The 26612-nt window shown below is 33.4% G+C and overlaps 1 protein-coding gene across 3 annotated transcripts in view; it reads left to right on the top strand.

Moving 5' to 3' along the window:
- Positions 1-26612, top strand: part of GK5 (glycerol kinase 5 (putative)) — a 67666-nt gene that overhangs the window by 30045 nt on the left and 11009 nt on the right. For all 3 annotated transcript variants that reach the window (XM_006917445.3, XM_015593639.2, XM_025050782.1), the window contains 10 exons: positions 304-435; positions 5119-5194; positions 5744-5805; positions 5891-5964; positions 6177-6237; positions 7556-7682; positions 8878-8982; positions 18810-18904; positions 24491-24594; positions 25480-25539. In XM_006917445.3, the coding sequence (XP_006917507.1) occupies positions 304-435; positions 5119-5194; positions 5744-5805; positions 5891-5964; positions 6177-6237; positions 7556-7682; positions 8878-8982; positions 18810-18904; positions 24491-24594; positions 25480-25539 (896 nt within the window). The remainder of the gene's footprint in view (positions 1-303; positions 436-5118; positions 5195-5743; positions 5806-5890; positions 5965-6176; positions 6238-7555; positions 7683-8877; positions 8983-18809; positions 18905-24490; positions 24595-25479; positions 25540-26612) is intronic.

The following is a 26612-nucleotide window of genomic DNA, read 5'->3' as shown; positions in this document are numbered from 1 at the left end:
GAAAATTCCTTTTGTGTTAATACTAACTTGATTAAAACATATATTTGTAATAGAAATATAGCCTTCTCCCTTGACTCTTTGCCTTCACTTCCATAGTTAAAAATAAATAAAGAGGTAGAAAATAGTTATTTAAAAAAGACTTTTATAAGTACTTAAGCCTACTTGATTTTCTTAAGTCCTGAGAATACTCAATAAGTAGTCAAATAACTTGTTTGTGATTGGGTTTATTTGCATGTATATGGAATTAATATTGAAAAGTCAAACACCATTAAATGTGTTTTCCTGAAATATTTTTTTAAACAGCTAATACACAGTTCCTGCCGAATGCTTCACTTTTTCACTAGAAGTAAACGATTTTTAGCAGCCAGTTTGTTCACTTTCACAACCCAGCATGTTTCTTTGAGATTGACCTGGGTTTTACAGAATCTGGTTGAGGTAAGAAATGTCTGTGTGTGTGTGTGTGTGTGCGCACGCGCGCGCGTGTGTGTGTGTATGCGCACGTATGTGCATGCACATGCATGTAGAAACTATGGGGAAGATTTAAGGAATAAGGATAGTAATTTGAGTTTTTGAAGGTATCCACATATTGGGATAGAAGACAATGAATCTTTACTCAGTTCATTTTTTTAGTCCTTTTTATTGTGAGTCATAGCACATATAGAAAAGTGAATAAAACAAAAATGTCCTACTCAGTGATATATTATGCAGACATCTGTGTAACACTACTTGAATGAAGAACAAGATACTATGTTACTGTATATCACATTTTCTTTCTACTTTTACAATTTATATATTTATTCCTCAACACTGTAGTTTTGCTGGAATATTTTTGAACTTTGTATAAATGGAATCATACAGTGTTTATTCTTTGGTATTTAACTCCTCTTGCTTAATATTATATGTATGAAATATATGTATGTTGTGTGTAAATTAATTTCCTTATATTTCCATTGCTATTTAATGTTCAATGTATGATTTTTACCATAGTTTATCCATGTACATTTGAATTACCTCTAGTTTGGGGCTATACATTCTTCTTACATGCACATGGAACATTCTTTAAGATAAGTCATATGCTACACTATAATACAAGCCTCGATAAATGTAGAAGGACTGAAATCATACAAAGTATTCCTCTGATTACAAAAGAATGAAATTAAAAATAAGTATCAGAAAGAAATTTGGGGAGTTCAAAAATATGTGGAAATTAAACAATGTAATTTTAAATCGCCAATGTGTAAAAGAAGAAATCTCAAGGTAGAAAATACCTTGAGATGAATAAAAATGAAAACTAAACGTACCAAAATATGATGCAGCTAACAGTGTTTAGGGAAATTTATGACAAGATTATATTACAGAAGGAGACCATATTAAAAAAAGAATCTAGAAAAAGAATCTAGACACTAGAAAAAGATGAGCAAGCTAAACCCAAAGCAAGCAGAAGGAAGTATAAATTAGAGTGAAAATTAATGAAATAGAGAATAGAAAAACAGTTGAAAAAATCAACAAAATCAGAAGTTGGTATAAAAAGATTAGTTAGACTGACAGAAAAAAAGAGATAACCCAAATAACTAAAATTATTAATGAGAGAGAGAACATTAATTTCAGCCTCATGGAAATAAAAAGCATAATTATGCAATAATATGAACAAGTGTATGCCAACAAATTAGATAACTTAGATAAAATGGAAAATTTCCTAGAATAAATCTTTTGTCTATTAAAAATTAGTAGATTTTAATTTTTAAAGCAATTTTAGGTTTACAGAAACATTGAGTGGAAAGTACATAGAATTCCCATCTTTCAGCAGTTTCTCTTCCATTAATGTGATACATTTGTTCCAGCTGATGAACCAAGATTGACACATTATTGTTAAGTGTTATTAATGTAATGTATCTACCATTGCAGTATCATACACAAAATTTCACTGCCCTAAAATTTCTCTGTGCTTCACTTATTCATCTCTTTCTCCTCACTCCTGAACCCCTGGTAACAACTGATGTATTTCTGTTTCTATACTTTTGCCTTTTCCAGAATGTCATATTGTTGGAATCATACACAGTATATACCCTTTTCAGATTGGCTTCTTTCACTTAGCAATATGCATTAAAGATTTCTCTATGTCTTTTTGTGACTTAATAGCTCATTCCTTCTTATCACCGATTAATATTTTATTGTCTGGATGTGTCACAGTTTGTTTATCAAGTCACCTATTCAAGGATATATTTTGCTTCCCATTTTTGGCAATTATGGATAAAGCTGCCATAAACATTTGTGGGCAGGTTTTGTTTATGTGAACATAAATTTTCAACTCATTTGTGTAAATGACTAGGTGTACAATTGCTGGATCATATGGTAAGATTATTTTTAGGTTTGTAAGAAATTGCCAGACTATCTTCCAAAGTGGCTGTACCATTTTGCATTCCTACTAACAATGAATGAGGGTTCCTGTTGCTCCACAACCTCGCTAACATGAGATGTCAGTGTTTTGGATTTTAGCCATTCTGATAGGTATGGAGTAGTATCTCACTGGTTTAATTTGTAATTAATTCCCTGATAACATATGTAGAAATATGACTTTACTTTTATTTATATTCTTTGCATTGAAAAAGACCTCTATATTGACTAGAAGGGATGACCAAAAACATCCTTTTCTCATTCCATATCTTGGAACAAAAGCTTTTAACATTTCACAAGTTAATATGAATTTATAAGTTTTCTTCAGATAGCCTTTATCAAATTAAGGAAATTGTCTACTTTTCCTAGTTTGCTAAGACTTTTTATTATGAGCGGGTGCTGAATTTATCAAATACATTTTCTGTACCTCTCGTCTAGGTGTGGCAACTACGTGGGGTTTGTAGGGCATCTTGAATTCGTTGCTTGATATCTTTTGTTGATTTTGAAAATTTCTCATTATCTTCAAATGTGATTTCTCTTCCATTCTCTTTATCATCTTTTCTTCTGAAAATCTAATTACATGTTTATTAGACCTTCTTGCTAAATTTCCTTTTTCTTTCACTATATTTTACATATTTTCCATTCTTTTGTCTCTATGTATTTATTCTGAGTATTTTCTTCTAACCTATCTTCCAACTCTATTATTTTGTCCTCAGTTGTTTCTAATGTGTTGTCAAAACTCATCCATTAACTTTTTAATTGTTTAATTCTAGAATATTTTTTCATATAATTATCATGGTATTTTAAGCCATGACTATTAATTCCAGTATCTGTAGCCTTCTTGGACTGTCTGTTTCTCTTTTTGTTTTCATGTTCTTTTATTTCTCCATATGCCTGGTTACTAAATTGGTTTTTAAATTTTTTAAACCAATATATTGAGGTACGATTAACATACAAAAAGCCGTATATGTTTAATGTATACAACTTGACAAGTTTGGTGCATCTGGTTACTTATTCGTATGTATGTGTGTATGTATGTATGTATGCATGTATGTTCGTACGTATATCTGAGCTAGACATTGTATTTGCAAAATCATGTGTAGAAATTATCAGTGCCTTAAAATGCTGTCTTGCTCTGGATAGGATTTATGTTTGTTTCTTCTCTTCTTCTAGGCTCTAGAATTAATCTTGATCCACTTTAACTATTGAGATGATTCAAAACTGAATTGTAGTTCCTGTGAGAGCCTGTTCTTCTAGTTTACCCTTACTCCTAAAATAGAGCCACTTGGAGTCTTAACCCAATGCAAAGAGGATTGACCTTGGTCCTCCTACATTAGGAAGCCCTGTTAGCTACCCTGTGTCCTCCTAGCTTTACAAGGGCCTATTGTTTATCATAGGGCCTGGCTCTCAAATATTTTTGAATGAACAAATGGTACAAAAAGTGCCAGCCAGGCATTGCACTACTCACTGAAGTACAAGATTAATCTTTGTCTAATCTGGAACAAATTTTAGAATCGCAATTTCTAAATTTAAGAAGAGTTTGAAAATAATAATATGACTTTAAGCACTCCATATTTAAGTGGTACAACACTTGAATGGAATCTTCAAAACACTTCTTATAAATAATGTACAAATGACCTCTTTTTTTGCAACTCATGCCATGCATTTTCATTTTATTGATTCTACTGTTAAAATATAATGCATCCTTAGATGTCTCCATTTGTTAATCTTTTTTTTTTTTTTTTACCTCAGCGATGTATTTACCAAGCATTTTTTAACATCTGTTATATACCAGGAACCCTCCTAGGTGTGTGGGTTATAAAAATGAATGCCCTTCAGGATCTAGGGCTTAGTAGGGAAGTAATGATGCTATGAAATAATGGCTATAACAAAGATACCCATAGGGCGCTGGTTTGGACAAAGCCAGGAAATGTTAGTCCTGAAGGACAGATAAGAGTTGGAAAGGTCATAAAGTGTGATTTGGGCAATTACTTTCCAGTTTGTTAATAATATCCTAACAAGCATTTCAGTTTCTCTATTAGCTAGTTTAAAGAGGTTTTGATCCTTTGTTTCCTTTGGCATGCTTTACACTAAGGATTGGTAAATTTTTTTCTGTAAATGCCAGGTTTGTAGGCTTCAAAAGCCATAAGATTTCTGTCACAACTATGCCATTAGTGTGAAAGCAGCCATAGATAATACATAAACAAATAAGCATGGCAGTGTTCCACTAAAATTTTGTTTATAGACACCGAAATCTGAATTGCATATACTTTTCATGTGTCACAAAATATTCCTGTTCTTGTTCTTTTTAACACATAAAACATTTTAAAACTATTCTTAACTTTCTGTACAGAAAGAAGCAATGGGCTGGATTTGACCTGCAGGCCATAATGTGCCATCTCCTGTTTTAGGTTGTTTATATTTAGACATACTTATATGTCTAAACTAAAAAATGTGTAGACTTTATTTTTCATCACAAAAGTTACACATGCTTGGTTTAAAACTAAAACATTTCATACCAAGTAACACATGCTTGGCTTAAAACTAAAACATTTCATACCCTATAGTAATTGCTTAGAACTGTTTGGGGTGTATTCCATAAACTGTTTCTATATATATATTAATTTTGATCATAAATGGAATTATACTGTATTTATTGGCTAGCACTTAATCCTGCCTTTAATAATTTAGCCCTTTGAATTGGTTTTGTGTTGTGTTTTCAAGGTACAAAAGGCAATTGAAGAAGAAAATTGCTGCTTTGGAACTGTTGATACCTGGTTGTTACATAAACTCACAAAAGGTAAAGATGATCTGATGGATCTATCTTAAGTAACTGAAGTTTAACTAATAGAAATGACTTACCTAGAAGTTACTTTTTTGTTCCATTCCATATCCCAGACATATTGCCCTTTGGTACCCTAGTTACTATAAATTTAGATTAATTTCAGATGTGTTGGAAGAGGAGGGTGATTTTTAGATTGTGATGAAACCTCAAATGTAAGACTAAGGAACAGTCTTAATTCGAGACTACTAAAATTTGAGTTCAATACCAAATCTCCCTCCCACTTTGCAACTGGGTATGACTATAGGCAATCACATTGCATCTCTGAACCACTTTCTTCATCTTTAAACTGGGGATTATGGCATGACAGTGCGTATGTATAAAAGTGCTTTAGTAAATTATAAAAGTTCATAAAGGTTAAGTGGGAAATTGTTTTGGAGACTTTACCCTGGGAATATACATTTTGGAATGAATTTGCAGATAAAAAAAGGTCTACATTATAAACTAGGGGTAGGTGTTAATTTATACTACCTGATAATAAATAGATTATTTCCAATGTAAATTTAGGTTCTGAATTTGCCACGGATTTTTCGAATGCCAGTACAACTGGACTTTTTGACCCATATGAGGTAAAGTTTTTTTTTTTCCTCCTTTTTGAATCATCACTTTTTAGGTAATTTAATTGGGATTCTGATGACATATTTTTATGCTCAGATGTGTTGGAGTGGGCTCATTACCTCTCTGCTTTCAATACCACTCTCTCTCCTGCCTCCCGTGAAGGATACAAGGTAATAATGAACATTGGACATAGAAACCAGCAAAATTGTCTCTGAATTCATTTTGCCTCTGTGGGGAAAAAGCATTTTTTTACATGTTTGAGGTACCTTTGTGAACATACATTATATAATATTTTGGCCTTTGCTAAAAAAAAGAGTTTGCTGAATTTTATAATTAATATTTCTAGAGCTATAACGTACTTTTAAATCAATTTTATTTGAAGCTACAATTTTGGATCAGTGGATGAAGAGATATTTGGTGTGCCTATACCAATAATGGCCTTGGTAAGTAAAAAATTTGAGAGTTTCTCCTTGTATAGTATAAAGTAAATGAATATATATAAATAGAGTTAGATAGGAGACACAAAACATCCATGCAGAATAAAATTGTATCTTTTTTCTTTTTAAGTTAAAGCACCCTGGATATAATTAGAAATACTCTCTACATTTTGGAAAGGGGACTGCTGGGCCATTCTTCTTTCACAGAAGCACTTGATAACCTTTTCTGACTTCTCTGTGTATTGTTTTTCAGAAAACTGTGTTAAATTTATTTTAAATATTGTATTCTTAGTATGTTTGTATATATTTGATACTATGAGTTAAAAAATAGTAATAGGGCCAGTGATTAGTTTAGATTCAATAGTGTGTAACCATAAATGGTAGATAGGGCAATTAAAGGAGAAAATTATATTTACATTTTATAAACCCTTAGCCAGCATCTACCAGTAGGAAGAGTGAAAAATGAGCTGTTTCTGGTTTTTAAAGGTTCTTTCTTGCTTACTCTTTCTCTCTGGCTAGATGAGAGAGTCAGAACTTGGAGAATCCAAGTGATTTACCACCTGATTGTGAGGCTATGTAGACCTCGCTTTCCATTTCCTATAACTGCATAAGCAGTGTGTATAGCTAGACCAATCTGTCCCTAGATGGACAGTTGCCACAGTAAGTGGAAGAAGAAGGGAAGGGAAGGGGAATTTAATTTCTAAGTCACAAATTTCTGGTCATTTAGAGAGGATCAGTCTTACTCAATCTAAGGGTAGACTCAGGTTTAGATTAAGATATGGCTAGAAGAATTATAGATTAGTGAGAAAGTGTTCTTCAGATAAGTTTTGGTCCTTAAAGTATTGCTGTATGTCTATCTAGATTTAACTATATTAACAAAATGTTATAATTTTTCTTTTAACAAAAATGTGTGATTGGGAGATGTACAGTTTTAAATTATGCCTATCACTCCTATTAAAAGAGAAATTTGTGAGGTCAGTTATTTTACTACTGAATGAAACCACTTGTAAGATCAACAAAAAATCTTGGGGTTTTTTCCTGCACAATTTTTATTCTGACCTTTATTTCTAAGATTAATCCTATGATACTTAAAACTCATGAAGTAGGTTGCCCACTAAAAATCCCTGAGGCACATTAGTTATCCAGACATTAGTCCTAGAGAGACTCTTATTCTATAATTACTTTCTGTTCTTTCCTGAGATTTTTTTTTTTTTAAGTAAAAGGTAAAAAGAGAAGAAAATGTTGAACTATCAGAATATATTGAGACAGTGAAATGGGCCACTTCCAAGGGCCCAAAGGTCTTACACTTGAACCTTTTCGGCAGGTCGCCGACCAGCAATCAGCCATGTTTGGAGAGTGCTGCTTCCAGACAGGAGATGTGAAATTAACCATGGGAACTGGGACATTTTTGGATATTAATACTGGAAATAACCCTCAACAGAGTGTTGGAGGTAAATAGTTAGAATGTATTCTCTTTATTAATGAAATATCACCTTTTGCATATTTAAATTTGATGATACTATTTTCCTATTTTATATTAAGGGATATTCTCTAGCATTTTTTAAAATTTATTTATTTAAATTAGTTTTAAATATACAGTACATTGATTAGACATCTATATGGTTCATAAAACGATCCCCCCAATTGCTCCCTCCTTCCCCTGGCCCTTCACCTAGCCATCATACTAATGCTAACTGCATTTTTCATTATTATTCTTAGAGACAGTTAATCTCATTTCCCTTTTATCTTTAAATTAAAAGCATAAAAAATAAGAAATGTTATAGAAAAATTTAGAAGGATTGGGATATTTTGGTTAGCTTTGCAAAATGTACCTATAATACATGTTATGTGTTAAAACATCTTTCTAGGCCTCTAAAATTTCTTTCATTAGTTAGAAATTATTCTTTTTGTGAAATTTTTTTGAGGTGATAGTTTCAACTAGTGATCCATGCATATTTAGTGTTTAATGACAATTGCTAAGAATTTGTTCTCTCTAATGGGGGAAATCCTGGGACATACAAACCAAGATATCTAGATTGTATAATTAATTACACCTAGGATGGCTGGGGGCTCTTAGTCTGGCCTCTGTTCCCCAACCATGGTTTTTAACGTGGATTTGAAAACCTTTTTCGTATTGTCCATCTTCACTAACTGGGAAAATGGGAGCTGGAAAATGTTTATTACTGCGCTAGGTCATTTCTGTTTAAGAGCTTTGTTTAGAAGTCACAGATAAATGGAGGAGATAAGACACTTTTCAAGTAAACCAATGTTATAATAACCTTTTATTTCTCAATGAAAATATTATCTCTGTGTTTCTAGAGACATAGATGCCTATAGCTAATTAAAACTAATATGTATGTTCATATTAGATGCCAGGCACTATGCTAAGTTCTTTTTATGTATTAACTCAGTTTATTCTCACAAGAGCTCTCTGAGGTAGACCATTTTACAGTCAAGGAAACTGAGGCTAGGATGTTAGAAACTGGTAAGACCACAGCTAATAAATGAAAGAATACTGGGATTTGACCCTGGGCATTCTTACTTAAGAATCACTTTGCTATTTTTTCAGTTAATCAAGTTGTTTTATTGTAGACGTCTCTGCAATGAATCTTCTATTTATTATATGACTTACATTGTTTGTTTAAGGCTTTTATCCATTAATTGGGTGGAAGATTGGGCAAGAGATTGTATACTTAGCTGAAGGCAATGCAGGAGATACTGGTACTGCCATAAAATGGGCTCAACAATTAGGTAAGTCATCTTTTACACAGATCTCACAGGCCAGACTTAAATAATTCAAGAATGCCACAGGGCTGTAGATCAGTAAGGAATGAATGAATTGTTTAAATGAAACATAAAATAAAGTGACATGTGCTAGAAGAAAATATAAGATATTATTTTTATGATATTGGGATGGTAAAGGCTAGGAGTTAAGGATACCATAAAGAATAATAGACTTAAGTATATAAAATATTAGAATGCATAGGAAGAGAGATGCCATAAGTAAAGTTAAAAGACACATTGATGAGAACAATTTGTAACATATGTCAGAAAAACTAAAGATGACAAAAAATGAACAGAGGACAGAAGTATAGGTAGTTCATAATCAGTAACTTTTAAAATGTTCATATTCAGTTATCAAAGAAATACACATTTAAAAAATTTTGTCACCTATCATTGTCAGAGATTAATTAGTTCAATATGCTCGATATGGTGGGAATGTAGAGAAAAAATGTTACTGTTTTCTATTGGGTTGACTGTTAAGTAGTATGGCCTTTCTGAAGGACAGTCAGGCAATATGTATCATTTTATAGAGTGCATACCCTTTGCCAACAGTTATATTTTTTGTTTCCTAAGAAAATAATCAGGTACGCAAAGATGTGTACATACATGGGTATTTAATACAGAAGTTGGAAGTAAGTTCCTATCTAATAATAAAGCATTAAGTAAGTAAATGTCAGTGTATTCATTTAGTAGAACATTATACAGTCACAAATAACAGTGTAATTGCATATTTTATTGACATGGAATATTGTCTATTATATATTAAGGAGGAGATAAAACAGTTGCCAGTGTAAATATTTTTTGCTTTTTTATACAATAGCTTTATTGAGATATAATTCACATACCATATAATTCACCTATTTAAAATGTGCAATCACTTTTTTAAGTATTTTCACAGGGTTGTGCAACCATCACCACAATCTCATTTTAGAACATTTTTGTTTCCCCTGAAAGAAACCCCCATATCCATTGGTAGTGACTCCCTATTCCACCACCAGCCATAAGCTACCAGTAATCTTCTTTCTGTCTCTGTGTATTTGCCTGTTCTGGACATATCATATGGTTGGAATCATATAATATGTAGTTTTTTTATAACTGGCTTCTTTCACTCAGCATAATCTTTTCAAGGTTTACCCGTGTTGTCGTATGTGTCAGTACTTCATTTCTTTGTATTGCTGAATAATATTCCATTATATGGATAAACCACAATTTATTTATTTATTCTTCCATTGGACATTTGGGTTGTTTCCTCCTTTTGGCTACTGTGAATAATGAACAACCTGTATGTTATATGACAGAACCGTTGATCTAACTGGAGGGAGAAATAATTCAGAGGTGAATTATCTGCATTAAAATTTCAGTGATTGGCACAGCTAAACATTACTAGTATGTATCTGTTTGAAATTTATATAAAAAGTCGATATTTATTTGAATATATCTCTTTCTATTCTGAGAATTTACTTTAATGGGTGTACTGAAAAAATAACAACATTATATTCAGGAGGAACACAGTATATATGAGCCTGAGTAATCCTGTCATTTCCTTGAAGATATGTGACATGAGCCTTTATATCTATATGTGACATGCTGTACTCTGAATGGTGGCTTCCTTCCACATCTTTAGTGGGTTTTACAACTCTGACTCAGGCATAAAAGTGTTTTAAATCAGTTTCATCTTGATTTTTAAATTTGTTTTCTTAATCTTTTTCACATAGGCCAGATCTCTCTCACTTTTTTTACTTTAGCTGCAACATTTTGGGTCCCTACATGATCATCTCTTTTCTTTTTAATTTGGTCCATTTCTGTTCCCCTTTACTCTGTTCTATTTTGTTATCTGAGTCTTATAAATACTTGTATGTCTTCCAGCTTTTACTCAGTTAACAAGTAATTGAGTGCTTAGTGTGTGCCTGGAACTGTACGTGCTAGGAGGACACAAGAGAGTAAGGCAGACAGACACTCCCTGCCCTTGTGGAGGTTACAGTTGAGCAGGAAAGACATATAGTAAATGAATTAACTCATGTTAAGCACCAGGAAATACAAGTAGTTGTAGGATTAGTGATCTCTTTCTAAAGAGAGGGTTTTGTCTAACTGAAGAATCAGAAAGTTTCTTTAAAGAAGTAATATTTCAGCCGAGCCCTGAAGCAAGAATAAGAATGATTAGGCAGGTAGGAGAGGCAGTTGGTTAAGGAACAGTCCAAGCAGAAAGGACCAGTGAAGAAGGCCCAATGTAACCTAAGTAAGACACTGAAAGAATGCTCTGTTTCTTTTCTATAACTGAGGGAGTTCTCATCTCTGCTGTCCTCCATTTACATGAGTCAAGGGACATCTTTTTCCCTAGCAGTGCCACTTTTAATCGCTACACATCTTACCTGCCTGCTCCAGGCAATCCCCATAAGACGTCCAGTGCACACTGAAAATTACCCAAGACTCTTGTTTACTAGAAATAAAGAAAACTAGTTCCTTCTTTCTGGGTATCTTCCCAAGAGAGATATAGTCTCCCTCATTAGAAGAGATGATATAAACATTCCCTCACATATGAACTAATTCTAGAGGGTGGTGAATAGTTACTTGTTACTGCTAGTGAGTAGGGCCTCGTTCATGGTCCTGCCTCTCTCTTGCTTTCTGCTGGGATGACAAATAGTAAGATGAGTAAGGCTCACTGCTGAAGCAGGAGTGGAACCTAAACATGAATGAAGCCTCGAGTTCTCAAGTAGACTGTTGCAGCCCTAGGGTGTGTAGAGGGTACCACCTGAGTGTTATTGGTGGAAATACTAGAGGATGGTAGGACTCTCTAGATGTTTTCTAGGCATCTAGCCTCCTGAGCCAGGAGAAAATCCCCTCAACATGTAAAGAAAGAGCTGGCTTGGCTTGTCCCTGGGAGAGCCTATTAACAGTGGATGTCACTGCTGTTTGGCCTAAAACTACACCTCTTCTAGGCAGAGGGGAGAGCCTATTAACAGTGGATGTCACTGCTGTTTGGCCTAAAACTATACCTCTTCCAGGCAGAGGGGAGAAACCTTAAAGCCAAGGGCATTCACTCCATTAACTTTTACTGTCTGCCAACCCCATAGGCGTGACCTGAAAGAGAACACAAAGTATTTAAGAGCATATAGCACCTGGAAGGAGGGTGACCAAGTTCAATTAAGTATAGCAGGTGGCTCCAACAGAGACAGGTATAATGGAATAAACAGAAGATTAAAATAACACCAACAGAAGTGAAACATAATGGAATAAAAGAAAATATTGCAAAGAAATGTTTGAAAAACATAAAAGTTTCAAAGAACAAAAACTGTAATATATAAAATGTAAAAAACATAAAATTGACTGCTGAAAACCTAAGTAGGAATTAGAATTAAAAAAAAGAAAAGAAAAGAAAACTAAAAGGTAAAAGATATAGAAAAAGATCAGAAAAAAAGATGTGTGAATAATAGTTTCTTTTCTGGAATATAAAAATGTAACTATGGAAATGGAATTATATGAATGTAAAAGTTAAAGATAATTGTTGAAAATAAACTTCTCAGACCTGAATTTCATACTGAAATGGCTTACCACATTAAAACACACACACACACACACACACACACACACAAACACACACACACACACACACACACACTCACTAAGACAATCATATGTAGATGAATTGTCAGAATCCCAAGGATAAAGAAAAGCTTCAAGACAGGAAGAACAGTTTATTTATAAAGAAAAAACAGACTGACATAGAAGTTAGTTGTAAAATTTGGAAAGTGGAACAACATCTACTCATTCCGGAGAAAAAAGAACGATGAACCAATATTCCAGCGCCTGGCTAAGATATCATTCTTATTAAGTACAAAAGAGACATTTCTTGGCCATGCAGTATATACTTTCTGAAGAAATTACCTGAAAAGATACTCCAGCCAAAAGGAAATAGAACAAAGATCCCAACATGGTGAAAGCAAAGTATACAAATGAGGTATTTTTCAAATAAAAAAATAGGATTTTCTCCTGGTAGCAGGCCAAACTTCTCTTTGTTTTATTTTATTTGAACTGCTCTTAAACCAACCGATTTAAGGTTTTTTTTTTAAATTAAAATTATCGAGGTGACATTGGTTAATAAAATCAAGTAGATTTCAAGTGTATAATTATATAATACATCATTTGTATATTGCATTGTGTGTTCACTACCCAAAGTTAAATTTCCTTCCATCACCAAATAACGGTTTTCTTTATTCTTCTTCACAGCTGCATGGTACCCCATTATGTGTATATATACAGTTTAGTCAGCCAATAGCCCATATTTGGGCATTTGAGTAGTTTCCGATATTTTGAAAATACAGACAATGCTGCAATGAATTACCTTGTACATATGTATTTTTATGTTTTTGGAGGTGTGTCTTAAGAGTAAATTCCCAGAAATGAGATTGCTGTGTCAGAGGATTAATGCATTGTAGTTTTTAGATGTTGCCAAATTCTCCACTGTAGTTATGGTTTCCTTTTGCATTTCCCCCAAAAGTGTGTAAGACAGTTTCTTCATAGCCTTTTTTCTCATAGTGTCTTTCCCATAAGCCAATTATCTGTTTAGGTGAACTGCAGAAGTTGGGAGTAAAAGTACAAGTCTTATATGTTGTTAAGCTTTTAAATTTTTGCCAACTTAAATGGGTTAGAAATTACATCTCAGTTTTTAAATGGCATTTCTCTTACTATGAGTGAAGTTGAGTTTTTCTTCTTTTTGAGAAAAAATATTTTAAATAAATTTTATTGAGGTTTAATTTACACATAATTAAATTCACTTTTTTATATTTTTATTAACTCAGCATTGTTTTATTCTACATGCTCAAAAACAATTACAATGTCAGAAAATAAGACTAAATTAATATAAAAATGTATAAGCAACATTAATATTAAAAAACTTCAGATACAAGTATCCAACATGTTATAGTTAAAGACAATATTTTCTTTTATCTTTTTTTGTGAAAATTAAAAAAACAATTTTTAGTTTTCAATTATACTTGACAGACAATATTATACTAGTTTGAGATGTATACATAGTGATTACACTTATATAACTTACAAAGTGACCGCCCTGATAAATCTAGTACCCATCTGACACCATACATAGTTATTACAACATTATTGATTATATTCCCTATCCTATATTTTACATCCTCATGACTGTTCTGTACCTACCAAGTTGTACCTCCTTCCACCCCTTCACCCATATCCCCAAACTTCTTCCCATCTGGCAACCATCAAAATGTTCTCTATATCTATAAGTTTGTTTCTATTTTGTATTTTAGATTCCATATATAAGTGAAATCATATGGTATTTGTCTTCCTCTGTCTGACTTATTTCACTCAGCACAACACCTTCTAGGTCCATCCATGTTGTTGCAGATGGCAAGATTACATTCTTTTTTATGGCTGAGTAGTGTTTCATTATATATATGTACCACTTTTTCTTTATTCATTTACTGATGGACACTTATGTTGCTTCCATATCTTGGCTATTGTAAATAATGCTGCAATGAAGATATAGAGCATATGTCTTTTCAAATTAGTGTTTTGGGTTTCTTAGGATATATACCCAGAAGTGAAATTACTGAGTCCTTCTTATCTCTTGTTACAGCCTGGGAGTGAGACCAGCCCATTCTACATCTCTGCCTCTTCTACAGTCTTTATGTGGCTTATTCTTTTTATCCTTAGTTACAGGACTTCTGTTCAGCTAGACTTCAGGTGATTCTCAATAGTGGTTTTTCTGCAGTTTAGTTGTAATTCTGAGGTGGTCATGGGATGAGGCAAGCACAGTGTTTACCTACTCTGCCATCTTGACTGCAAGTCAAGATGCTAAATTCAACTTTTTAAAGTATTCAATGAGCATTGATAAAGTATACATCTGTGCAACTACCACCATAAGCCATCTGTTTTATACCTGTATACTATATATATTTATAGTGGTTGTGTTCGTTTCACTTTTTTGATGTATAGTTCTAGTTTTAAGACCTACATAGACTGAGTAGACATCATCTCAATTAGGATTGTGATTGTTGTACTAAATACTTTCATCATCCTCCCTAATTACCTTTGTCACTTCTTTATTTTCAATCCCTGACTCACTCTAATCTCTGGCGGAAACTAATCTTTTCTCCATCCCTATACTTTTACCTTTTCCATAATGTCTTATACAGTAAGTATAATCATAGAGTATATGATCTGTTAAGATCGTTTTTTTTTTTTGCTCAGCATAATGCCTTTGAGATTCATCCATGGTTTTATATTTATCAATAGTTTATTCTTTTACTGCTCAGTGATTTTCTACTATATGTGTAAATCAGTTTTTACATTCATTCTACTGATGGACATGTGAGCTGTTAATTTCTAGTTTTTGGTGATTATGAATAAAGCTACTATAAACATTTAATGTACAGGTTTTTGTGTGAGCATAAGATTTAATTTTTCTAGGGCATTTTCGTAGGAGTGAGATTGCTGGCTAATATAAACACAGTGCTATATGTGTCATATAAACACGTACACACAAATAAGTATGGGTTTATCTGTGTAAAAAAAAAAAAAACCTGCCAAACTGTTTTTCAGAATGGCTGTACTTACATTCTCACCCCCAATATGTGTGTTCATGTTACTTTAGTGCTTCATACTATTAGGGTTTTGTTGTTGTTGTTGTTGTTGTTATTGGTGTTGTTTGATGTTAACCATTTTAATAGGTGTATAATGTTATCTCATTGTATTTTTAATTTGCATTTCTCTAATGGCTAATGATGTCAAACATTTTTTCATGTGTTTATTTGCCATCTGTATATCTTCTTTGGTGAAGTATCTTTTAAAATCTTTTGTGTTTTTTTTTTTTTAAATTGGGTAGTTACTTTCGAGTTTTGAGAGTTCTTTTATGATTCTGTATATAGGTCTTTTTTGGAATAAGTGATTTGCAGATATTTTTCCTAGATTAGAGCTTATCTTTTCATTTCCTGAACAGTGTCCTTTGCAGAACAAAAGTTTTTAAATTGATGAAGTTTAATTTATCAACTTTTTGTTTTATGGATTATGCTTTGGGAACTGTTTGCCGCACCAAAGCCACACAAATTTTCTCCCTTATTTACATATAAGTTTAGAGTTTATATTTCCATTTAGATTTATAACCCATTTTCAGTTAATTTTTACCTAAAGTGTGAGGTTTAGGTTATGGGTGGGTTTTTTCCACATCGATATCTTTTAGCATTTCTGTTATAGAATCTCTGTTGGCAAGGAATTATCTGAATTCTCCTTCATTGGAGAATTTCTTTATTCCTGAAGGATATTTTTGCTGGATATAGACTTCTGAGTTGTTTAGGAACAACCAGTATTCTTTTCTTTTAGTACTTAAAAGATGTTTGGATCTTCCTAGTTTTGATGAGAAATAACCAGTCGTTAGAATGTTTGTTCCCCAAGATGTAATCTAGCTGCTTTCAAGACTTTATTTTTACTTTAGTTTTTAGCTTTCAGTTTTATTATGATGTATCTGCGCATGAATTTCTTTGTGTTTATCTGTTTTGGAATTTGCTGAGCTTCTTGAATCTATAGTTTTATAGCTTTCATCCATAGACTTTTTTTCCTCAAATATTTTTTCTGCAGTCCTCTCCTTCTGGAATTTAAGTGACAGAAATATTAGGCTTCTTCCTATTGTCCCACGGTTCTCTGAGGTTCTGTTCCTGTTCTCTCTCTCTCTCTTTCTCTCTCCTCGCCCTCCCGTTCTCTCCCTCTTCCTCTCTTGTTAAGGTAGAATGAAAGAAATTTAAAAAAACATAAAACAGGGCAATTTCCCCACTCACTGTTCTGTAGAGAACTTTGACTCCTGTTCCTAAGGCCAGAAACAAGAGTTTCTTCAGAAACCTTTCATCTTTGCACCCAGTGTATAAACCTAAGTTTCAAGTTTCAGGCTGAGTCTAGGCAAGAAGGTATCAAGGAAATTAAACAAAAAAACAGGAAACTCACCATCACTTTGGTGGTACTTAGAGTTCCTCTGTCAGTCTGCTAGCTTATTCTTCTGAGTCCTCAGCTTCCACCCGGGATTCTTAGTTGCATTCAATGGGAGAGACAGAGTGAAGTCTACTTACTCCAAAAGGCTTTTCATCAATAAGGTCATCTGAGAACAACTTAAGTGGAAGATAATTTAGAGAATCTTCAGGCAAGAATGGAACAACCAATTAGGAAAGTGAATAAACTAGATTTTTTCTCCCATTTCTTTATCTCTTACCGAAAATGTTCCTCAAACCAGCCATCTAGTACATTTTCCACATCTCGATTTTAAAATTTAGAAATTTGAAAATGATTTTTAATAAGTATAGATTTTAAAACCATTGTTTTCTTTTTAATGTTAGTTTTTGAAGTGCTAGAGATATTTTGATGTGTTATCTGGATATTTTGACCGAATGAATGTGACTTATGATGTGATAACTGCCTTTATGAATAAAAATTATAATTAAAGAATGATCATCAACTTCAGTTTTAATATAGGTGTTTCTTAAACTTCTTTTCTTTAATCAATTCTTTATTATAAGAATAACAAAACATATGATAAAATAAAACCAATTTAATTAAGGCTGCATAAATCCAGCAGTATTTATTATTAAGCTTTTTCATCTTATCTATGCTGTCAGTCTTACATGCTCATTCAGGAGTCACTTCACAAACAAATGGCCAATGAAAAGGATTGCAACCAAATAAACCATCATGCAATACCACCAAAATAGCTAAAATGAAAAACATAGTTTCAATTATTGGCAAGAATATGGGGTAACTTCTACTGCTGATAGAAGCCTTAAATTGGTAGAACCACTTTGGAAAACGATTTGGCAGTATCTGCTAAAACTAATCCTAAATGTGAAGATCCTAGGACTAGCAATTTCATCCTTTGTATATAACAAATATAAATGTGTACATATGTTCACCATAAAGAAGGTACACAAGTTTTCAAAGTGGCCTTTTTATATTAGCCCAAAACTGGAAACTACCCATATGCATATCTGCTGTAGAATAGTTTAATAAATTATATATAGTCACACAATGGAATACTATACAGGGGTGAGAATGAATTAAGTACAACTATTTGTAACAAAATGGATGACTCTCACAAGTGTGATGCTGAACAAAGATGTTTGTATCTTAATCTGGGTGTTGGTTATCTGGGTGTAGTCACACTGTGAAAATTCATACAGGTAATACACTTCGGATTAGTGTATTTTCCTGTATGTGTATTATATACTTAAGTAAAAAAAAAAAAAAAGTATACTAAATAAATTAGATCTTGATTTTTTGTGTGTTTGTTTTTTAAAGATTGACTTTTAATATATCTTTGTTACTGCCCCTTATTGAGCCTTATTAGATGGAGTAGTTTTTCAGTTGATTCTCTTGGTTATTATAGGTAGATGACCTTTTCATCAGAAAATTGGAATGAGTGTTATCTTTAGGGGAATATATTTTTTAATGCCAAAAAGTACACATAATTAATTTTTTAAAGTGCCCCAAATATCTTTAAAGGTTAAAGGCCTGCTGCATACGAAGTCTAAGAGGGCCTTCTGTCTCTCTTGCCCCTTCCATGGACTCATAAACCTATGCAGTGTAACAACCCAGATAGTACTAAAGCAGATTGGTCTTTGTGTTAACTCTTTTAAGTGAGTGACCTTTCATATTATGTTTATAATAAATGTTGATGCGGATAAATACTAGTCATATAACATAATTTTGTTTGTTCCTCCCCAACCCCTTCGTTTTGTTTTAGGGTTTTTTTGTTGTTGTTTGTTTGTTTGTTTTTGTGTTTGCAGATCTTTTCACAGATGCTGCTGAGACTGAAAAAATGGCCAAAAGTTTGAAAGATTCTGAAGGAGTTTATTTTGTTCCATCTTTTAATGGATTGCAGGTATGTTTAAAAAAAATTAATGTCAATTAAACAATTCTTTACTCATATATACACCCAAAATTATGTATTTGACACTCCCCGACCTGAAAATTTGGACACAGAACAGAACTAAGGTGAAATGTACATTCTAGGGCTGAGAAACTATGCTTTGACATAGTATGAAGTCCATGAGAGAGTAGAACAAATTCAGCTGACTTCTGCTTAGAACTCTATTCCTGTGGAAACTAAAAGTTGGCAGGTTTATCATAGAACTTTACATAAGATGTAGGATTACTTTGTCATGGCCCAAAATAGCCATTTTCCAGTGGGGGGAAATATATTAGTACTTAGGCGAAGTGTGCCATTGAGAATTCGAAAAATAATGGCAAGGAATGTATGCGCACACCAGACTCACACGTTTTGCAGTTCTTTATCTATAAATTACATTAACCTTTTTAAACAATCAGAATTTCTTATTGTGATGGATTATTGGTAACTTTGCCTAATCAAAAAGTGAACCCAGTAAAAGACTTGATTTTGTAATATTTAACTTTGTTTTTGATTGAAAGATCTATGATACTGCCTTTAATAGTAACATACTGTTACAAACACTTTTTAGTCAAAAAACTGTTCAGGTATATTATTGTAAACAAATTTTCCATTTTTTTAAAGAAAGCTTAGTATACCATATGATTTCACTTACATGCAGAATCTAAGGAACAAAAAAACCAAACTAATCAAAAATAGACTCAGAAATATAGTGGAGAATTTGGTGATGGACAGAGGGGAGGGGTTTTAGGGGGGCTGGGAGAATGGGGTGAAGGGTTAAAGAAGTACAAATTAGTAGTTGATAGTTGGTCATGGGGATAGGGAGCACGACATAGGGAATGCAGTTAGCATTAATATGATGGCTAGGTGGAGGGCCAGGGGAAGGAGCAATTGGGGGGATCATTTTTCGAATTATATAGATATCTAACCAATGTATTGTATATTTGAAACTAATTTAAATAAATAAGAAGAGAATTGAAAAATAAGAAGTACAAACTGGTAGTTACAAAATAGTGATATAAAGTACAGCATAGGGAATATACTCAATAATACTGTATATAAATAAGTATATATGGTGTCAGGTGAGTACTAGACTTAACAGGGGAATCAGTAAATTATATAAATGTCTAATCACTGTACTATACACCTGAAACTAATATAAAATAATATTGAATGTCAACTGTAATTTAAAAATAAAAAAAGAAGAAACAAAAAGAAAAAGAAAAAAAAGCTTATACCCATTCTTTTAATCCTCCTCTAAATATTTTTCCTTTCAAAAAATAAAGATTTCTCTTTCTTCTAGTCCAATCCATACTCTGGCAATCATTTACAAAAATTTGGAAGCGTGGATAATAAAATTTAGAAGCTGGTGAAAAATAATTACATCAGGATGCTTTAAATCTCTAAAAATACCACATTTCCAAACTAGATTTTTAAAATGAGCATTATTTTAATACCTGTAATAATTTCCTTCTATAGACTGTATCATGAAGTTTATAAATTACATATAGAGATAGCATTGCATTTTCTTCAGGATGATGTGAAACAACTGTCCGTGATAGGACAGAGAATGAAGAATATTTGTCTGATTGAGGTTTAAGAAGGAAGGTTAGATGAATAGTTATTAGCAAAGGTAAGATTTAGTTAGGTTACTATGGATTCTTCCCATTTTAAAAAGTGCTGGTGGACTTAGTAGTGACTATATCTTGACAACTCTCTGTTTCATTTCTTCATCTTCTCCACCAATTCGTACACCTGTAAAAATAATATAAAATATATAATAAAAAAGCAAAGTAATGCTAAAGCCCAAAAGATTAGAGAAAACCATCACAGATGTGGTTTTAAATTACATGTTGGTTACACTATGGCCCTGGCCTGCCATGATCACAACCAGGCAATATGTTGGGGTTGGGAGAGGTGAGGGGGGCCTGCAGACCAAATATTTCCTAATATAAAATGAAAGTCTTAACTGATAAACGAATATTAATTCAAACAATAGTGTGTTGATACTAAACTGTTTGGAGAATGGCGGGTGGGGGGATGATCACCTATAAGCTGCCTATGTTAACAACTACAGAAAACGAGGGATAGGGGAATGGAGGGAAGGGAGACACAAGTATCTGTGATGCTGTCTTTAATTTTAGAATATTGTTATAGCCTAGATAATTGGGGCAGGATATTAAAGGCTTGTAATAGCCTCAGTTTCTCAAGGGAATCTGCTGGGAAATGGGCATTGGAGGAACTTTGAGGTGAGTGGGAATGTCTGGGACAGCTATTTTAGGAAATGGCAGAAAAGGTGGGTTGGAGCATCAGGCAGTACATGGGATGGCATCAGTCAGTGCAGCCATGTGGCTTCTCTCTAGCTGAGCTTGTGGTCTGGGGAGGGGCATACTAGAGTAGAGTATCCATGACAGGTATCAGAGATTGTTAGGATGGCAGTAGTAGGATGGACAGGACTGTGAGCCAAGTGCCAGTCTTCAGAGGATGAGGAGTCATGCTCCAATGAGGGTTTTGAGGTTTTTGAGAAACAGGCTTGCTTAAGGTATCCCTGAAGGGAGCCACTTGTTCACATGCTCCTGCAGACTGAGATTGGAAAGGAGTTGGCAATGGACCTTGCAGTTCTCAATGTTCTTTGTGATTCCTGCTTCTCTGTAGGTCTGCTTTTCTCTTCTCTTTACCAGTTTTGCTCTGTTTCCTTTTTCCTCATAACTTCTGCTTAAAACTTGTCATTATTTTCTTTATACTTTCTTCTTCACAATTTGGAAATACACACAACCTTCTTCCACTTTGTGCATCCTTTTAGTTTCATCCTTTTATTGCTGTTGGACTTTTTCTCAGTGTTTCCTAGTCCACATTTCCAGGAGAGGGAATCTGATTGTACTGCCTTATTTTTTCAAGCTTCAGACAGACTTTGAGTCAGTTGTTCTCACTCCTTACAGTTGTGGTGCCAGTAGTGGGACTAGAGCATGAGACATGGCTGTTTTAGACAAGAAGGACTGTGGATTCAAGCAGTTTCATTAGAAGGGTATGTGGGCAGCAAGTAGTGTTCTGTGAATGACTGGGATGTCTGAGCAGTAGGAAGTTAGAGACAGCATGATGTTGATGTGGACCTAAGAAAACATGGAGGAAGGGAAGTGATTGCTAACAGTAGATGCATAGTAGCCTATAGGCATCATGGGAGGTTGGTACAGTGTCCTTCTGGTCCCTGTCGTGTGGAAGCCTGAGGAACCGCCTCTGAATAAATACAGCTGAAGCCATTTGCCCAGCACAATGCCAGGTTTGTTATTAGCAACCACAGAATAGGTGGAGGGAACTTCTCAGAATTGGTTAAGGGTTAGGGGAATTTATTTACAATATAAGTAAGCATTCAGAAGTCAACAGTGAAAGAGTTATGAAGAAAATAAGTAGCGTGGGAAGGATTTTGGTAAGAAATAATAGTAAAATAAAAATTGTAGTGGTAGCTAACCTGTGAATTCTTATGATGTGTTAGGCGCGGCCCTAAATTCTTTACATGTATTATCTCATTTACTCCTTAGTAACTCAACAAAGTAAAAGACACTCTTATCATCCCATTCTGAAGATGAGGAAATTTGAGTTTTAGAGCCGTTCAATCATTTGCCCAGTCTTACACAGCTAGTGAGCAGCAGAGCTGATTTTAGGATTCAGGTGTTCTTACTCCAGAGTCCAGATTATAATCACTCTGCCATACTATTTCATGGTAGAGCGTAAAATATTATGATAACAGATATACACAGTAGGTGCCAGAGGAATGTGCTTTTAGGGTCTAGGTTGACGAGGACAAGAGGCATGTTCACATTAATCGTCCTTCGAGTCCTAGCAAATTAAACTGAGATTCCAGTGGTGACAAAAGCCTGCTGGGCAGATTATTCTGTGCCTTGGGCAGGAGTTGCTAGTTTTGCTTAGGCTGTCAAACAGGACTTTGCTGAGTCCTATTCCTAATTAGGAGGCTCATTCTGTGGGATTGGCAATTATAAATTGGAGGTATGGCTAGAAGCTGTCTACCCTGGCAAGGTATCACCAGGCCCTGAAAAGAACCTTCCCAGTGTTTTCTCTACCATATCATCCCAAAGAGAGATTCACTTGGACTAACTAATGCAGGGACATTGTAACCTATCAAGATTTTTAGGTTTCTATGGAATTTAGTACCCTTCAAATTGACTTATTATTAATAGTAGATCATGTTCATAGCCATTTGCATAAAAGTGTTTTCAGGCTATTCATACCAGAATTTTATGTGGTATATTGGAAGAAGTAATTTTTATGCCAAAAAAAATTTAAAAATAAAAACCCATAGCCTACTAGAAACTAAATGAACTGGCAGAATCTGAACTATATTTTATAGTATTATACTACCAGCTTTCCTGTATAAATCAGCTTTTGCTGAGTGAATCACCAAAAGATGCTAATGAACTTGAAAATTGTCAAGATAAATTTAGGAGGAAAATCATAGCTATAATAGAGATATGATATAATGTAGAATTTCTTCAGTTAAGTAATTAGGAAAAAAATTGTTTATTCATTTATTCAGTAAATGCATATTGATTGCTAAATGGAGTTTCAACAAACAATCACACAAATATATGATTATAAACTGTGATGCATGGTATAATGGGAAGATAGTGTTCCATGAAAACAGAATGGAGGACCTGAACTTGTTTCTGGGGTCAGAATCTTTCCCAGAGGAAGCTGAGCGAAGTTTTGGAAGGGGGATAGGATTAAGTAGGAGAAGGAGTAGTAGAAAGTTTTCCAAGTGAAGAAGATGCATTTCATAACAGCACTAACAGTGTCCTCTGTCATAACCTTATGTAGGTGTGTTGGAACTGTTCTATCTGATTCCCCATGAGACTGAAGCTCTGGTGGGAGTATTTGTTTCTCATCTTTTTGTCCCAGGTTGTCTTGCATTTCTGGGGATACGAAAATTAATACAAATCTCATCTGATGAATACATACTTTCTAGCTCAAGACTTTGACTCTTTTAAAGACAAGTGTTTGGTTGGGTCATTTCTCATATTATGCAATAAGACTATTAAACTAAGAAATAGAAGAATTTAGCTTGAATGTCTGACAACATATTGGGTATAAGTTATGATACTGCAAAACACATTGTTTATATTATCATTCTTTATCCCAAGTCTAATTTATATCCTTAAAAAGCCACTCTACATAGTAAACAACTTTAATGTAAAATCTTTATAGTTGGAGAAAGGGAGGAATACTAGAATTGCTTTTCATTTTCCTCATTTGTAAAGCTAGGCCTTTAATAATTTGTTACCTTGTGCTTCAGTCCCTTTTCTTGGTATGAACTCAAACAGAAGATCCAACTAAGTCCAATATCAGTGACTCAACCCTGCTTAAGTCCTGTTAAAAAGTTTTTGTAATATTTAACATAATTTGGGTGCTATCATTTATTTTAAAACTACTTAACTCTAATAGGCACCTTTTTTTCTAACATGGTCGTATTTTTATTCTATAGTATGTTCAAGTTTATAGATATAATTTAGAACAATACTAATATATTCTTATGATCTCTTTCTTTAGGCTCCAGTAAATGACCCCTGTGCCTGTGCCTCTTTTATGGGTTTGAAGGCTTCCACCAGTAAATACCATCTTGTACGAGCAATTTTGGAATCAATAGCTTTCAGGTACCAAAACCTGCCCTATACAGTATTGCCATTTCCTTTAATTAATTTCTGCTAAACTAGAAATTTCTCAGTTTTAACTGAGTGTTTTTACCTGTAGTTTAATTCAAACGCTATATGACATAATCTGTCCTTATTGCTAATTTCTGTGGTCTGTCATTTTTTTTCATATTAAATAGCACCAGTACCAATTGAAAATTGTATTGTATATATGTACAATAGATATTGAGGTACATATATACAATGGAATTTTACATATATACAATACAATTGTATATTTTTACATATATACAATACAATTGTATATGTGTAAAATTCCATTGTATATATGTATCACTTAGATTTGATATCTGAAAATTGAACGATTTTTTAAAAATATCTAATTTCTTAAGAATTAAAGATTCAAAATTTGGACTTTTAAAGGTTTTTGGGTCTTTATTCATGTGTCTTATTAAAATTAAGAATGTGGCTGTCATGAATATGGAACATTTAAATGTTTAAAATATAATTTTCTGTGATTATAAAATGATTATTTTGATATTTGATTAATTCTATTAAGTGTTATATATGGTGTGTCATCTTAATAGCTATCTATTAAATGGATGCTTGCTTTATATTTTTATACGTAGGAATGGTTATATATAATTTAGTTCTAAAATAAAAATTGCGCTATTTCATATCAAGGTGAAAAGTACAGGACCGTGAGCCTCTTCTTTATTTGAGCATGTTATCAACTTCCAGTTAGCATACTATTGTTTCTTTAATACTTTTTTAGCATATTTTATAAATATTATGTAAAATCACAATTTTTATTTTTCTAGATTGAAAAAATAGAGAATTACTATGATTTCAATTTCCTCTAAATAGTTACTTTGTTTTTTAAACTAGAAACAAACAGTTATATGAGGTGATGCAGAAGGAGATCCATATACCTATAACAAAAATCCGGTATGTAAACTATGTTTCTAACAGATTTAATTAGAAATTGAAAGTAAATGGTAGTGGCTATTAGTATTTTCATCATTATGGTTATTCAGGATTTCAAAAATAATTTAAACCTAGCTTCTTTGCAACAAAATTCTTGATCATAGGAATGTGGAGAGGAAAGGAAAGCCGATTTCAGATTTGTGAAGAATAGAACACAACAGGGAAATTGGGAGAACTTTTTTTTTTTTTTGAAAAACCAAAGCCATGTTTATTTGTTCATTTCTTGCATTTGAAGTACACCTCAAGGTGTACATTATCATTTAACATCTGTGTATTCTACTGTGTTTACCACCCAAAGTCCAGTTTCCTTCAGCTACCATATATTTGATCCTCTTTACCCACTTCACCCTCTACCTAAACCCTAGATTTAACCCCCTTTACCCCATCTACTTCGCCCCTTCTCTCCCATCCCACTACCAATCACTAGTCTATAGCCCTCTGGTAACCACTAGCCTATAGCCCATGTCCATGAGTCTGTTTGTTTGTCCTGCTCATTGTTGCTTTTAGGTTTATGTCCCACATATAAGTGATAGCATGTGATTTTCAACTTTTTCTGTCTGGCTTATTTCACTTAGCATGATTACCTCGAGGTCCATCAATGTCGCAAATGGCAGTATTTCATCTCTTTTTATGGCTGAATAATATTCCATTTATATATGTACCACAATATCTTTATCCATTTATCCATAAATGGACACTTAGGTTGGTTTTATATCTTGGCTATTACAAATAATGCTGCTATGAACATGATAATATAGATATCTTTTCTATATCTTGTTTTCATTTCCCTTGCATATATTCTCAGAAGTAGAATTACTGGATCATATGGTGGTTCTATTTTTAACTTTTTGAGGGATCCCCACACTGTTTCTCATAGTGGCAGTACCAGTTTATCACACCATCAGCAGTGTACAAGGTTCCCTGTTCTCCACATCCTCACCAGCATGTTATCTCTTGTCTTTTTGATGATCGCTATTCTAACAGGTATAAAGTGATATCTCATTGTGGTTTTGATTTGCAATTCTCTAATAATT

Source organism: Pteropus alecto, unplaced genomic scaffold (genome assembly GCF_000325575.1).
Source record: "Pteropus alecto unplaced genomic scaffold, ASM32557v1 scaffold75, whole genome shotgun sequence".
In the NCBI taxonomy this organism is placed as follows: domain Eukaryota; kingdom Metazoa; phylum Chordata; class Mammalia; order Chiroptera; family Pteropodidae; genus Pteropus; species Pteropus alecto.
This window is presented reverse-complemented; position numbering and strand designations above follow the sequence as displayed.